Source organism: Mixophyes fleayi, chromosome 5, assembly GCF_038048845.1.
Source record: "Mixophyes fleayi isolate aMixFle1 chromosome 5, aMixFle1.hap1, whole genome shotgun sequence".
Lineage (NCBI taxonomy): Eukaryota > Metazoa > Chordata > Amphibia > Anura > Limnodynastidae > Mixophyes > Mixophyes fleayi.
This window is the reverse complement of record NC_134406.1, coordinates 257,338,756-257,353,370: the sequence shown is the minus strand read 5'-3', so window position 1 is coordinate 257,353,370 and position 14,615 is coordinate 257,338,756. Positions and strand designations below refer to the sequence as shown.

Sequence of the window (14,615 nt, the reverse complement as noted above, 5' to 3'; positions counted from 1 at the left end):
TGGAAATATAGGCATATTTCCAAATTCAATAAAGTTGTACCGGCTTGAAATTCATGAATGACAAATGAACCTTTTTTTTTTCCAGGGGTTTACAAAAGTCAGGAAGCTCGCTTGATACTGCACATAAATTCAGTAAAATCATCGACTCACACCTCCTTGAGTAAAATGAAAGACGAAAGATGGGCAATGGATGGATTTGTAAGCATACATTTACTTTCAACTGTTTGTTATACCTGGCTGGATAAGACATTTCTTGATTGCAATGGTACATATTTACATAGTTTAAAGTTCAGAGGAAGAATCAGGGTTGTATTTATACATTAGGGTGCCCAGTGCAAAAATGACATTAGTGCACCTCTATATAATTGGCTTGGGCTAATGTTAGATGGTTGGGGAAAGTTTTAGAACTTAATCTGTCTAAATGGTAAATACAAGGTTATTTTTTATTATTATCCTTGGTTAAAAAGCAACTTTTCTAAAAAACAAAAACAAACAAGGGATCTCTTGCCTTCCTAGTACACCAAGAAGTTAAGATACGCATTCTCCTATCCAGACTGTTTTATTAGTAAGTCTAATATTTGACCCTTGTCCTGGTATATCAAGGGTAAATGCCCTTTTTGATCCTGTATTAAAACAGCCCTGGGGAAAATAGATACTAGGATTTGTAGGAAATTGTTTTTCCTAGTCTAAACTACAGTCCAGTCAACAAATAGTCTATGGGAGACCATAAGTAATGTTATTTTTACCTGCAGATATAGGACAGTAGATAATTTTAAGCCAATATTAGTCACTATTTCCATAACTACAAACTCAAAATGAAGCATAAAGACACTTTATTGGTGCAATCTTTAAAACAATCAGTAGTGTACTATGAAATGTGTAAACTTTGATGATTTTTTATTAGTTCTATATTTGCTATGATTGTATTATTATTTTTATCTAGCAAATTTGACCAGTTTATTTAAACGGGCAACATTTGCTTTCTATCGCCCCTGGCACATTGCTTCAGCTTTGGCAGAAGGACTTAACAACCCGCTACTTAGTGATAGCTGGAGCCTCTCTGACTGAGACAAAGGTTCATTCTACAGTATTGAAATAAACACATTCCCAGATCTCTGCCACTTTTTTATCCCAAAATATATTGCAGTTCACCCTCTGCTTTGGGATAACCTCATAATTTTTATCATGAACGTTTTGGTGTATGTTCCATCACCCAACACTTTTTTCTGTCCTATAATTTTATTTTTCATAGCTTTTCTACATATCATCTTCCCACGTCTTCATCAATTGCGATATGTCATCCACACCCTACACCATAATTGGTCTTCACACAGTCCCAGCATGTTCTTGTAATTTAGAGGAGGACTGCTCTCCCCAAACAGTCCGCAAGATTGCTAATTTGTGTGTGTGTTATTTAAACAAACTTCATAGTTTTATGATTCTCCTAATTTCCAACCTATACTTAAAGGAGCTGGACGTCATCCTAAATTATGTAATCCTCTAAAGCTAGCAGCTTGTAGAGACTAAAGTGATGGATAGTCCTGACTTAAGAAGGCGGCAATGGGGCACAATTTTAGCCAGGAAAGCCAACACTATTATTCTTTCCCAGTCAATAGCATCACATCATAATCATCATCATCAGCTATTAATATAGCACCATTAATTCCGCAGCGCTGTACAGAGTACTCACTCACATCAGTCCCTGCTCTATTGGAACTTACAGCCTAAATTCCCTAACATGCACACACCCACAGACAGAGAGAGAGAGAGAGAGAGAGAGAGAGAGACTAGGGTCAATTTGGTAGGAGCCAATTAACCTACTAGTATGTTTTTAGAGTGTGGGAGGAAATCAGAGCACCCAGAGAAAACCCACATAAACATGGGCAGAACATACAAACTCCACACAGATAAGGTCATGGTTGGGAATTGAACTCATGAACCCAGCGCTGTGAGGCAGAAGTGCTAACCATTAAGCCACCATGCTGCCCCATGACATGAGTTGACCCCTTTAAGTAAAAATTAGTAAAGTCAATTTGTCGACCCGGAAACAGGTCCTCTTTAACATGTTTTCATATTTAATGTATTTCACAACTAAAAGTCCAAAGTACTCCATGAACCATAGGATTAATACAATGGTGTCAGTCCATCCCAGCAAAGTATAACAAGCAATTAAAATGATTGTTGACCTTTCAGTTTACACTCTCAGCAGAAGCTAAAACTTGAACCAAGTTGGAATAAAATACTTATCTTGCATTCACTTAAATCCTGATAGTGTATATTATTTATTGCGTCAGTTTTATATATCACACATTGCTGTTATCATCTAGGTGAGGGTAGCTCTTGCTAAGTTAAGGCTCCTGTAAACTGGACATGTTTTATAACTATGACATGGAGAGCAATATCCATGGACTCTATTCGATCCCCAATATTTTCTCATGAACCGAGATGAATCTGTTTTTCAGTCCAGCCAGCAAATTACATTGTAAACTTGACCAGAGAATGAAATGTTGTATATTCTATGTGTCATATATCAAAAAGTCTACATTAATATTATTTTCTGTTTCATAGGTATCAGCAGAACCTGATGGAGCTACATATGTTTTTCAAGGGTCCATTCATGGGAAAGATTATGGACAATTTGGACTAAGAAGTATAGGTAAGTACCGATTATAGATACAGTGGCTTGCACAAGTATTATACCCTCTATAAAGTCAACAGATTTGTCTGAATGGCAGATGACACTTACACAGATTGTGTCAGACAGTGTTTTTATTGTGAACCAGTAGGCTCTTAAAATCAATTTTAAAACTCATAATTAATTATTTGTCTTCAGATTTTTCTTTTAAACTAAAAAATGTTGCTTTTGTAAGTATTCATACCCTGCAGACTAGTTTGCTAAAATCACAGCTTAAAGTCTGTTGGGGTAAGTTTCTGCTAGGTTTGCACACTGTTTGGGAGTGATTTTTGTAGATTTGCTCCATGTTGCTTGTTCCAGTTGGTTGGATGACGCTTGTTGCAATTGTCGAATAATGCCGCAGATTCTCAATTGGATTGTGAACTGAACTTTGACTTAGTAACTGTAGATCATTCACCTTGTAGCTGTCCAACTGCACTTGTGTTCCTTTGGCCTTGTCTTGGGATCATTGTCCTGCTGGAAGGTGAACTTTCTCCCAAGCTTTAGTTATTCTCGCAGACTGAAGAAGGTTGTGTTGCAGTATCTCTCTCAATTTTGAACCATCCAGTCTTCAGTTTTAACAAGATGTCCAGTCCCCAGTGAGTAAAAGCATCCCTACAACATGATGCTGTCATCCCAGTACTTCACTGTTGGGGTGGTGTTTTCTGTGGAATGGGCAGTGTTATGGTTTTACCACAAATAGCATTTTGAATTGGGGCCAAAAAGCTCCATTATTGTCTCATCTGACCATAAAGATTTACCGGACATTTTACCTTATTAAATCTGATGTTTTCTAGCAAATGCCAATTGTGCTTTGATATGGTTTTTCTTAAGTATTGGTTACTTTCTAGCTGTCCTCCAATACAGGCCAGTTGTATGCAGAGCTCCTGATATGGTTGACTAGTGACCTTCACTCCAGTCTCTACCTTTGAACTTTGTAGGTCCTTCAACGTGATAGTTGTCCACTCTGTGGCTTCCCTCACAAGTCTCCTTCTTGCCTTGATGCTGAGTTTTGAGGAATGGCCTTGTCTAGTCAATGCCTGGGTGATATAACGCAGTTTCTATTTACTCGCAATTGTTTCAATAGTGCCCACTGGGATATTGCTTTGTAGGCTTTTCCTATCTTGTGCATGTCTATAACTTTATTTTTAATTCTCTTAGAATGCTCTTCGGTCTTCGTTTTCACAGCTTTTTTTTAGATTCGCAATATGAAACTTAATATCACTGTTATTTGAATTAGGGGGCTTTTATCCATATTTTTAATGATTCACAGGTAGAGGCTATTTGAAAGTCTATTGTTAGGACAATTTCTTTCATCTGTGTAAACTTGGATCTGAACACTTATGCAAACATCTTTTTCAGTAAGAGTCTACTGATTCGCAATAAAAATACTGTCTGGAACATTCTGTGTATATGTCATTTGTAATAGAGACACATCTGTTGACTTGTTAGGGGATGTGCATACTTTTGCAAACCACTGTAATACAATATTTAAAATAATATTACAAATAATAAAAGATATTCAGGTTTCTAACAACATGGCAAATATATTATTAAAGCAAATTTCATATACCTAATACCAGTTTACCAATTACCTTTTGGTGCTGAGATAAATATTTAAGTGGTACATTCAGATGTATCTTGCAATATTGGGAAACCATTTTATTGCATATAATAAATGATTCATAATGGTTCTGTTTGCCAATTTGTGTCAATGTTATTGAAAGCAATCTCGCCTACAGTAATACCTGTATGTTTTTATAGATTTCCTATAAAGAGAAGCCTCATATTTACAATCTTGTTATTCATTACCACAATGAAAATGTTGCATTCCCTTGCGAACTTTTGAGCAGATAAACCAAGAAAATTGTCATTTCATTAAAAAGAGGAATTATTAAGCTATAAATTGCTACAATATCTTTTTCTCATGGGGGATGCAATGTTTACTATCAAAGAGCAAATTGATGCATATATATTTATATATATATATTGACATTATGTTTACCTTATAAGTAAAAATATATGTGGAATACATTTGGTCATGGTGAAAGTCAGAAAATATGACGTTTTCAATGCATTCAAACCATATTTACTACTGTAATTAAATTGACATGATACATTACAATAAAATACATATCCAATTTCTCCATACTAATGCATTGTATCTCAAGAATTGTTTTTTATATGTTTTAGAATGATATACTGTTGAATATATTTAGTACATTTTGTATCAAGGTGTTAGTTATATATTCATACATTCATGTAAAGTGGATCTAACCTTCCGTCCTCCTATAAAATAATATTTGTAAAGTAGTTTTACCTGTCTTACATTTCCTATCAAAATTGTTCTAGTTAATCAGAAAATTATTGAGAAGTTAATCAGTGCATAGGTTCATATTCATAGGAAAGTCTATAATCTCCTGTCCCTGGGCCTGATTTATTAAGGAAAGTAAAGCAAAAAAAGTGAGTAAATTTGTACCTTGGCAAAACCATGTTGCATTGGAGGGGGAAGTAAATGTAAAATGTGAGGACAGATTTATAGTTGGGGGTAGGGCATGTTCTAGATCAGCTTTAAATTTCAGTGTAAAAATAAAGCTATCAAGTATTTGTGTGCTACATGGAAAAACAGCCAGTATTTATCTGGTGTGCAAAATAATAAACTAATTTTTCCTCCTTGCATTGTAACATGGTTTTGTCCAGGAGAAAACTTACTCCTTTTTTTTTACTTACTTTCCTTAATGAATCAGGCCCTCTGTCTTTAATCATTAATAAAACTACCTTGTGCAAGCTTTATAGCAAAAGATAAAGGACCTCATTTAGAGTCGGATGCAAAGTCCGTCTAAGAAGTGTAGGAGTGGGAGTGTGCTGCAGCTTGGTAGGGTATTATGAGTGGCAAGCAACCCCAGTCGCATCCCACTCGTAATACCCTACAGAGCTGTGAGCAGTTCCTGCAGCCAGCTAACCGCTTGCGCCACCTAATTCCTGCCACACAGCTTTAGCCCTGTTTTGACGTGTGTTGCGTCTGCGCCTCACTGCGACTAGGATTTATTTACATGGTCACGCCTTCATAATTCCGCGTTACGCCCAATCTCTCGTAGTGAGCCGCAAGCTGTCGCAAGTGTTAATTGCATCCAATATGCAGGCGGATATGGTGCTTTCTGCACATGCGTAGTAGTGTTTTTTTGTTGGATGCGCCTAAAACAGACTTTGCGTCCGACTCTAAATGAGGTCCACAGTGAGCAGGACAGAGCAACCTTCTTTATTAGAATGGTAACATGTATACATGTGAAAACTGCAGCGTCTGTGATGGTTGGTGAATGCTGCCTCTTCTGATGTGATGAGTCAGGTAGACTAGGCTACACCTTATAAGCTACACATAATAAGCTACGCTAGTAATGCACCCACATGCAAAATAAGATTTTGTTTCATGAGACAGGTTTGTTTAAATGAGATTCAAGGGGTGCAGAGGTCACATTTAGTTGCTTATCTTTTTGGAAGGGTGCACAGCTATATTTTCTTGCCACAAATGATTTGATTTTACATATATCATCAAAGGTGATGGAGGTTTATCCTCATTCTAGAATTTCAGTTGAAAGCCCCTCGCACATTACAGGTGCATGTAAAATATGCTAACTAAATGCAATAAACATTAAAATGTACAATAGTGGCAATAAATCAGTGTTCATATCCCCTTACTCTCATAATTAAAGGACTCAATCAAGCAGTATTTTGGGAGAACATTTTTATATTGTAATTTAATGGTCCTAAATAATCAGTAGGTTGCACTTTGAAGTGACATTTTTAGTCTTTTCACCATACACATTTTCAAGTATAGTGAAAAACTTGCAAAGGTAGGTACATCCCTACTTTAATGGGAGTAGTGCCAACAACTTTGAAATGCCTAAGAGACAAATAGCCCATTTGGGCAATAAGAAAAGCAGTGTGGGCCTACATTTTTTCCTGGTTACAAAATGACCTTTCAAGTGTTTCAACTAAGCCTACGCTTGTGTGTCCAGGTGTAAGTACATTTAAACTGGGTGGGATTAGGTCAACATGTAGCCTATCCGAGCATCTGAACGTTAATGGCATCACAGAGTGATAATGTGAGGCTGCTGTAAAACTGGTGTATGAAAACAGCGCTGTTGAAAGCAGTATATGAAATGAAATTTGTACATTCATCTAGTGGTCAAACTACAACCACTGGAGGTGGTACAGCTGCTACGGAGCCAAGAAGTGAGGGAAGACTGGTAACTTTATACCTCAGAGCATGGGCTTACAGTGGGATGGACCAGAATCACCCACCCACTCCCCAAACCTTGCCATGGGGTCTGATGCTTATGGGAAATAAAAAAAAATCTCCATTTATCACTTCCTTATATAGAAATTGATAATTCACATATGGATTTTAAAAATAAGTGTTTAATTGTTTGGAGTTTGATCCGATAGTCAAAATGTCACTCTACATTTATTGTTATTTATGGTTTTTATTTATTTGTCATATTTTTTTTGCTAGATAACTAACAATCTTTTCTTGTAATACATATTTATTTCTGTGATGTTTCATTTAGTGGACTTACAATAGGAAGTCAGGTCTGTACAGATATATTGCATACCTTAACCAGACAACTCCTATTTCAAGTATATTGAAATCATCATAATCATCATCATTTATTTATTTATATAACACCATTAATTCTGCAGCTCTGTACAAAGAGCTCAGTCACATTAGTCTCTGCCCCATTGGAGTTTACAGTTCCTTAACATACACACACAGACAGACTAGGGTCAATTTGATAGCAGCCAATTAACCTACTAGAAAGTTTTTGGAGTTTGGGAGGAAACCGGAGCCACCATGCTCAAATAATAATTACATATATATTGGATAATACTATATATAGTTTAATTATTTTATGGAGTCTTGGATCATAAGTGATATATGGCAGCCAATGTAGGACAACATATAATTGGTGGATATGTATATTTATTTTTTTCAGCTAGTACATTTTCAGTGGATTTTTTTTTAACTAATTGAAATTGAGAAGTGATGAAAACTTAATTAGCTGTTCCCCACCCTCCGTCTTTTCACACTGTTTGTATGTGGCCATCAACCTTATTTCTCTGTAGTGATTTCTACGTTTTGACATTAAGATTTAATTATGTACTAATTATAATCTACTGTCATCTTAGATAAGTCTTAAGTTGATCTAATTTTCTGTTCACAGGAGTTAACATGTCAGAGGATAATTCTTCAAACCAATCGCTTGGAACAAACAGCAGCTCTGTCGCTATCGCCATCCTGGTGCCTTTCTTCGCTCTAATATTCGCAGGTTTTGGTTTTTATCTATATAAACAAAGGTGAGTTACCATTCACCTTGCTGTATTGCTATGTAGTACTATTAAATACTGTATGTCTGGCAGATTAATGTCACTAGAGTAGGACAGTATTAACACTAAGGGGCATATTCAGTTAGCCGTAGAGTGCCTATGGAATGGTCGCGAAGGCACTCCGTGGCGATGTAACATCACAGATTTCTCTTCGCCCTACGTAGAGGTGCGAGGAGAAAACCGCAATGTTGAGGTACCGTAGTAACTGCAAAAGTGCGCAGCCGCGATGTTCGGAGGAACATCGCAGCTTATTGAATATGCCCCTAATTCTTCTAGAACTTCTTGACTCCTTCAGTGTATTCACTTGCTAATGCTAGGTACACACTATAGAAAAATACTGCCGATGTGATTTCTACAATGATTTTACAAACGAATGAGAGTCCCGATGAGCATGAAGATTTATGTGTACACAACTACAAGATTTAACTTCAGATCTTTGTTTTTCACCTGTCATAACCATCTGCTGAAAAGATTGTGATTCTGCACACTCTACATTTATCTGCCTACACTGCTGGTTGTGAGTGCTCATAGGCAAACCTAGGGTGGCTTTCCTAGTGCCTGGAAACCCCCTCCAAGCCTGGGGCACTGTATAATTGAGGTGGCTGGACCCTGCCCCCGCTTGACACGGCTCTGCTCGAAAAGAGAGCTGCGTGCACAGTACTGCACGCAGCATTGCCCATGTATATTATGGGGATAGGGAGAGTTGAAGACCAGCCAAGTACTCTCTAAAATTATAGCCACGCCCCCTGCATGCTGGTCACGCTCACTGGTGGCATGGTGTGGAAACCCCCCTCTGCAAATCCTGTGTTTGCCCCTGGTGCTTACACACTTCCATATTTGCCCGACATCGGTTTATCAGTGATCGTGATTTTTAGAAAATCTTTAAAACCAAACCATACAATGTGCTTTGGTATGATAAAACATGATCGTGGGAGTGTACACACTAATGTGATATCTGACCAAACAGTCATTTGTCATGCAATTGGCACGATAATTGATTGAAAAACCTGTAGTTTGTACATTGAATATTATATACATTTAGGGGGGTATTCAATTGACGGCGGGATTGCAGAAAATCCCGCGGTCCGCGCAGGATTACCGTTATTACGGTAATCATGCGCTGAAAAAACATTAATACGGTAATTTACTCGCTGGATTTCAGCTCGCAGCTCAGGGAGCTGCGTGCTGAAATCCAGCGAGAGATTACCGTATTAACGGTATTCGTTTTTCCGCGCTCAAACCCGCGGACAATTGAATACCCCCCTATATATACTGAGAGAGTAATATATTTTCTTTATCTATACGATTATGTTTTATGTAATGACAAAGCTTGAATAAAAATATTTGATTAGAAAAAAGAAAAACCTGTAGTGTGTGCCCAGCTTAAGAAAAATTGGGTTTCAAATTTAATTAACACGAAAATGGCTAAACTATCATATTAAATGTAATTAATATATTGATCTACTTGCTTAACGTCAATGATGCTGGTCATATTATTTATTGCAAATCTTGAATATTAGTGTTATATAGCCTTTCCCATCTCTATATTTGTGGGAACAATTACTTTTAGCTTAAGTAAAACAAGAACTGTGTAATCTGGTGTGAGTCCACATTAACATACTGGAATACATTTTCCTAGTGTTTTATGCTGTTTAATTTGAACCCTTTGTGAACCTAACTTGTGAGCGACCCATGCCCAAAAGGTGCAAAGTAAGACAAATCTGAGCACTGCCTATCAATTCTTTCATAGCCAAAGCCCCTCACAAAGTGTAAACAGTTACCTATAGATAATTGATGGTTAGAGACACTGTAGCAGAGTGTATCTAACTAGCACCAGTATGTGTATTGCGCGGGTTACAATTTAAATGGCCGGTTTGACATTCCTAATTGTGAAGAAAAGGCAGTTACACTACTGTCACAAAATGCACAGTCTTCGCTTGCAATCGTCTGGTGTAAATGACTGCTAGACATTCTACAACAGTGTTTTAAAAGTTTAAATAACCTCCCAGGATGGGTTAGCAGTTCTGTCTCTCAGTGGACGTTCTCTTGCTTACATTCACAGATCTTGCTGCTATAAATCAATTTGTTTTGAACATGTACGAGACAGTAGCTGTGAAGTGCACAATTGTATACTTGCCAACATTTCAATACAATTTGCTGGGACACTTTGCTGCTAGACTGGTGCATCTAGATCCATCATGTCATATGCAGTCCATCATGTCATATGCAGTACTGTCTACACTGACCTTGGTGCACTATTGCAGGTCATAATTTGATCTTATTTTACAGAATAATACAAAATTATACTGCACGTTTAGGCAGTATCTCCATTTGGTAGCATTTAAGTGACTTTTGTTGTTGCTAGATTAAGTGTTAAGTTAATCGATTGTATACGTTAGTTAACAAAAAATAAATCATACCTTTGACCCTGTCCTTAAAATGATCTCAACCTTTACAAATAGTATAACAATCTGGTATCCTCGTGCTTGGGGGAAAAAAAGATGTTAAAATATTGAGCTAATTTTCTAAGGCTGAACTAATTGTGCGACAGTAAATATGGAATAGATTTAATAAAAAAGTAAAATGTTTGTTTCATTCTGTATCTTTCTAAGGCCCATAAACTAAACAGATATTTAATCGAATATGCTATCAAATAAAATCCCTATCTGTTCTGAAGAAAAAAACAATATCAGTTAGGCTTAAACATAAAAAAAAAGTTTGAAGCCTATACAGAATTTAAAATACAGCAATTTTCACAGGTCATTTTGTTGCAAGCTTCCTCTGGTCATTAAGTTAATACAGGTATAAACTATTTTAAAAAATGTGTACAGATAGTAAAAAGGGGCAGCCTTCTAACCCTGGCATTTTACCGCCTTAGACTATATATTATATGGGGAACGAGTCTATACCGGGTGATTCAAAAGTCGCAGTACACCCTTTTATTACAAAAACTCTACAGGAAATTGGGAAACCTGAATACTCCAGTAAGGTATGGGTGACGTGGTCTATCTTTTACGGTATGTACCAAACATGGGCGCCATCTTGAAATCGGCCAATCGGCCTAATTCCTGTAGAGTTTTTGAAATAAAAGGGTGTACTGCGACTTTTGAATCCCCCTGTATATAATATATATATATATATATATATATATATATATATATATATATATATATATATATATATATATATAAAGAATTATATATATTGTAAAAGAATGTAATGGCAAACATTGCCAACTGAAAACCAAACTAAGCAGAGGCTTAAACACCAATTTAATGTAATTTAACTGTAATATTATTTTGTAGTTCTTTTTTTTTATGAAGTTGCTCTACTGTCTCTTTCTAAGACACGCAGGCCCTACACTATGATAAAGCTAAACTAAGAAAATGTAATAGTACTGCATGTGTGTATTCCAGTGAACACAGAAATCTTTGTGAGTGACGGCAATCTTACTCCATGATAGTGCTGAATATGCAGCTAACCACAAGATGTGATGGCATACCATGTCTGTATTGCGCAAGTAACACGTCCATTAAGGTTTCTGCCTTAATCATTTCATTGCTTTTTGGAGCTTGAGTGGAAGAGTTTCAATAGTTTTATTACTATATTTAGATGGTGTGTAAGGAACCTTAATCGGCCATGTTAAACCGTAAGGTTTTTTGTCTATGGAATATATATATATATATATATATATATATCACAAGTTTTACAATATATCAATATTATGTGTTTTGTTGTATTAACAGGACTGCACCCAAAACACAGTATACAGGATGTTCTGTACATGAAAACAACAACGGCCAAGCAGCTTTTGAAAACCCCATGTATGACACCAACGCAAAATCTGTGGAAGGAAAAGCAGTACGATTCGACCCAAACTTAAACACTGTTTGCACAATGGTATAATGCTGGAAGACTCTGATTTCCGAATTTTGGAAAAATTGAGACACACAGCCGTGCACTGTTAGGTTCACCGCTACTATTAAAGCACATTTTTAAGAACACAATGGGGTCGCGAATACCAGGGGAGAAGGATCCATAGTGAACATAACTGAAACTACTCTTCGTGTGCAACATGGGAGGTTTTCCAGCATATCCACTGCACTCTATGAGTGCTTAATTACAATTTATTTTCTTTTATTTTTAAAAAGGAGATTAATCTAAACTCGAAAACTTATTTGCATATATCGGAGGAGCATCCACTATCAGTATTTACTGTGCTTTATAAACTATAATAGAAGGTCTGGAACAAAATAAAACAGAAGAAGAAACATGATTTATGGTAGATAATTGCTATACTTACTGGAGAAAATAAGAAACACTGGCATTAGGTATATTGCATTTTTTGTGCTTTGGCAACATGAAAAAAAATGATACTCTTGTTGATATGAGTGTTCCATTTTGCATCAATTATTTTTTAAAACCTATACAAAAAAACACAGGAGAGGTGGTGTTTATTTTATATTAACCCATTGGGATTGTGAGGAATGGGGTCATGTTTTATAAATACATTTGTAGCAAGTCACTAATTAAATAACCCTGGGGTGCTATTCCGTTCTTTCACCAGTAGGGGCATCCATGCCCCCCCCTGACTCTTTTGCAGTTTGTTTTCTACAGTATACGACTCACCATTAGTGGGCCTTGTTCATAAAATAATGTTAACTGAAATATCCCATGCTATGCATGTAATGGTTAACAATATATGTATAGGGAACATATTTTAAGATGTCCAGAAAATTAATAAGCATCTCAGTTAAATGATACTGAATATCCTTATACACTTCTAGTTTTCTATCCAGCGTATCCCATTTTTTTTGCAAGACGTGGTCTATCGGTTTGGGGTGTGCCCACCGCAAATGTGAGACGTGACCTGGGCAGTATGGGAGCGTGGTCAATTTGTCCCACTTTTTTTTATTCCGAAATGTTGGGAATATGACCTTATACTGAAAAAGTAGCTGTATTAGAGATATTGTGTAATAAATTGCTTTGATCCGTTAGTCAAAATGTCACTCTACATTTATTTTTATTTATGGTTTTTATTTATTTGTAATATTTTTATTGCTATTATTATTATTATTATTATTTGTGTTCCTTGTTTATTGTTTTTTATGTGTTCAAAGTTTTGAGCAGTATATTGAGTCAGCATTTAATATCGGCTACCACATACATTTTTTATTAAATCATTATTTTAAACCAAAGAGGTTAAAGCTGCGTGGAAGTACATAGCGATATTCAGCATTGCTTTGAATTTCTGCATGTTCCCTTTTAATTTCTCAACTCAGAATTGTAATGTGGCTTTATTGTGCATATTTCAGCATGGTCAGAAGTATGATTTTGGTTGCATTGCAGTTAATGTTACTAACCTAATATAATACATTGGTCGGATGATGAGGTCCATCCATACAGTATTTACACAACTATACAATCCCAAATGCATGGCTTAAAACTAGGGATGGGGATTTAAAACTAAAATACCGAAATGTGGAATTGCTGTACATACATGCCAAACTATATATTAAAAGCAAAGGTATACCATGTTTACAGAAAGGTGTATGCAATTAGCACAAGGTTCTATATAATGTGAGTGTTTTTTGCAATATGGTCTAACCATATTCTTTCTGTTGCATTTTGAAAACCACACTACTGTCAAATATAGACCTTAGTGTGTGAACATATGAACCTAATCCTGGACTACTAATAGTCAGAAACTGCCAAATTCTCACCAAAGATCAAAAGTCATTCTATTAACTGAAGACATACCACACTTCCAAAATGTGTAATGTCAACGGTATTTCCTTCCAGAAATCATTTGCTCACAATATTGAAATCAAACATTTTGGCTTTTAAGAAATTTGAACATTCTGTTCCCGAATTATAATTTTAAAAGCAATATGTTATTGTATGTAGGCAGGAAATTACTTTATCTGTGTATTGCATGACAGCTGGTATGGAAACCTTATTTATGCCCAAAATGAAATCATAATAAAAAGAGATGGTCCGCGCAATTAATATAAATTAAAAACCTCCTGTAGAGTTCATATACATCCTCTGGAGGTTCCCAAATTGCACCCCCTGGTTGTCAGCTATGCAATACCGTGTGTTGGCAACTGCATATTTTGGGGCCACAGAACAATGACACACTGAAACATGGGATCCCAGAACAATGACGTGCTGACATTTTGAGTCCCAGGTAAAAAGTCTCTAGAACAGTGGTGAAATAGATAGCCTGTTGTCTATTGTTTTATGTGGCCAGTTTTCTTGTCTGGGGTGTTCATTCTGCTGTAAATACCAGTATCAGACTGTGCAAGGGTTGCTTAAGAGCAGAGATATTGAGACTGTCTTTATAACATGTGTCACTTTTCTGCGCTTAAAGCTTTGCTGTAAATTTGGCAAAGTGGGCCTATGAGGCACAATATTCATTCAATTATAGGATGAGACCTGATCTTTGCCTGTATGATACAAAAATGAAGTCCCTTTGTGGACGGCAAATGGTCAAGTGCCCTACTGCCCCTCACTATGGCAACTGGCCCTAATAGTGCACCCTCTTCACCCCATC

General features: G+C 36.4%; 1 protein-coding gene across 1 annotated transcript in view; it reads left to right on the top strand.

Moving 5' to 3' along the window:
• The window catches only part of CSMD3 (CUB and Sushi multiple domains 3), an 853,424-nt gene extending 840,368 nt beyond the window's left edge, over window positions 1-13,056 (top strand). Inside the window, exons 68-71 of the mRNA XM_075213978.1 lie at window positions 86-198; window positions 2,569-2,656; window positions 7,897-8,029; window positions 11,806-13,056. Coding sequence (XP_075070079.1) covers window positions 86-198; window positions 2,569-2,656; window positions 7,897-8,029; window positions 11,806-11,965 — 494 coding nt within the window. The 3' untranslated portion in view covers window positions 11,966-13,056. The remainder of the gene's footprint in view (window positions 1-85; window positions 199-2,568; window positions 2,657-7,896; window positions 8,030-11,805) is intronic.
• The last annotated feature ends 1,559 nt before the right edge of the window (window positions 13,057-14,615 follow it).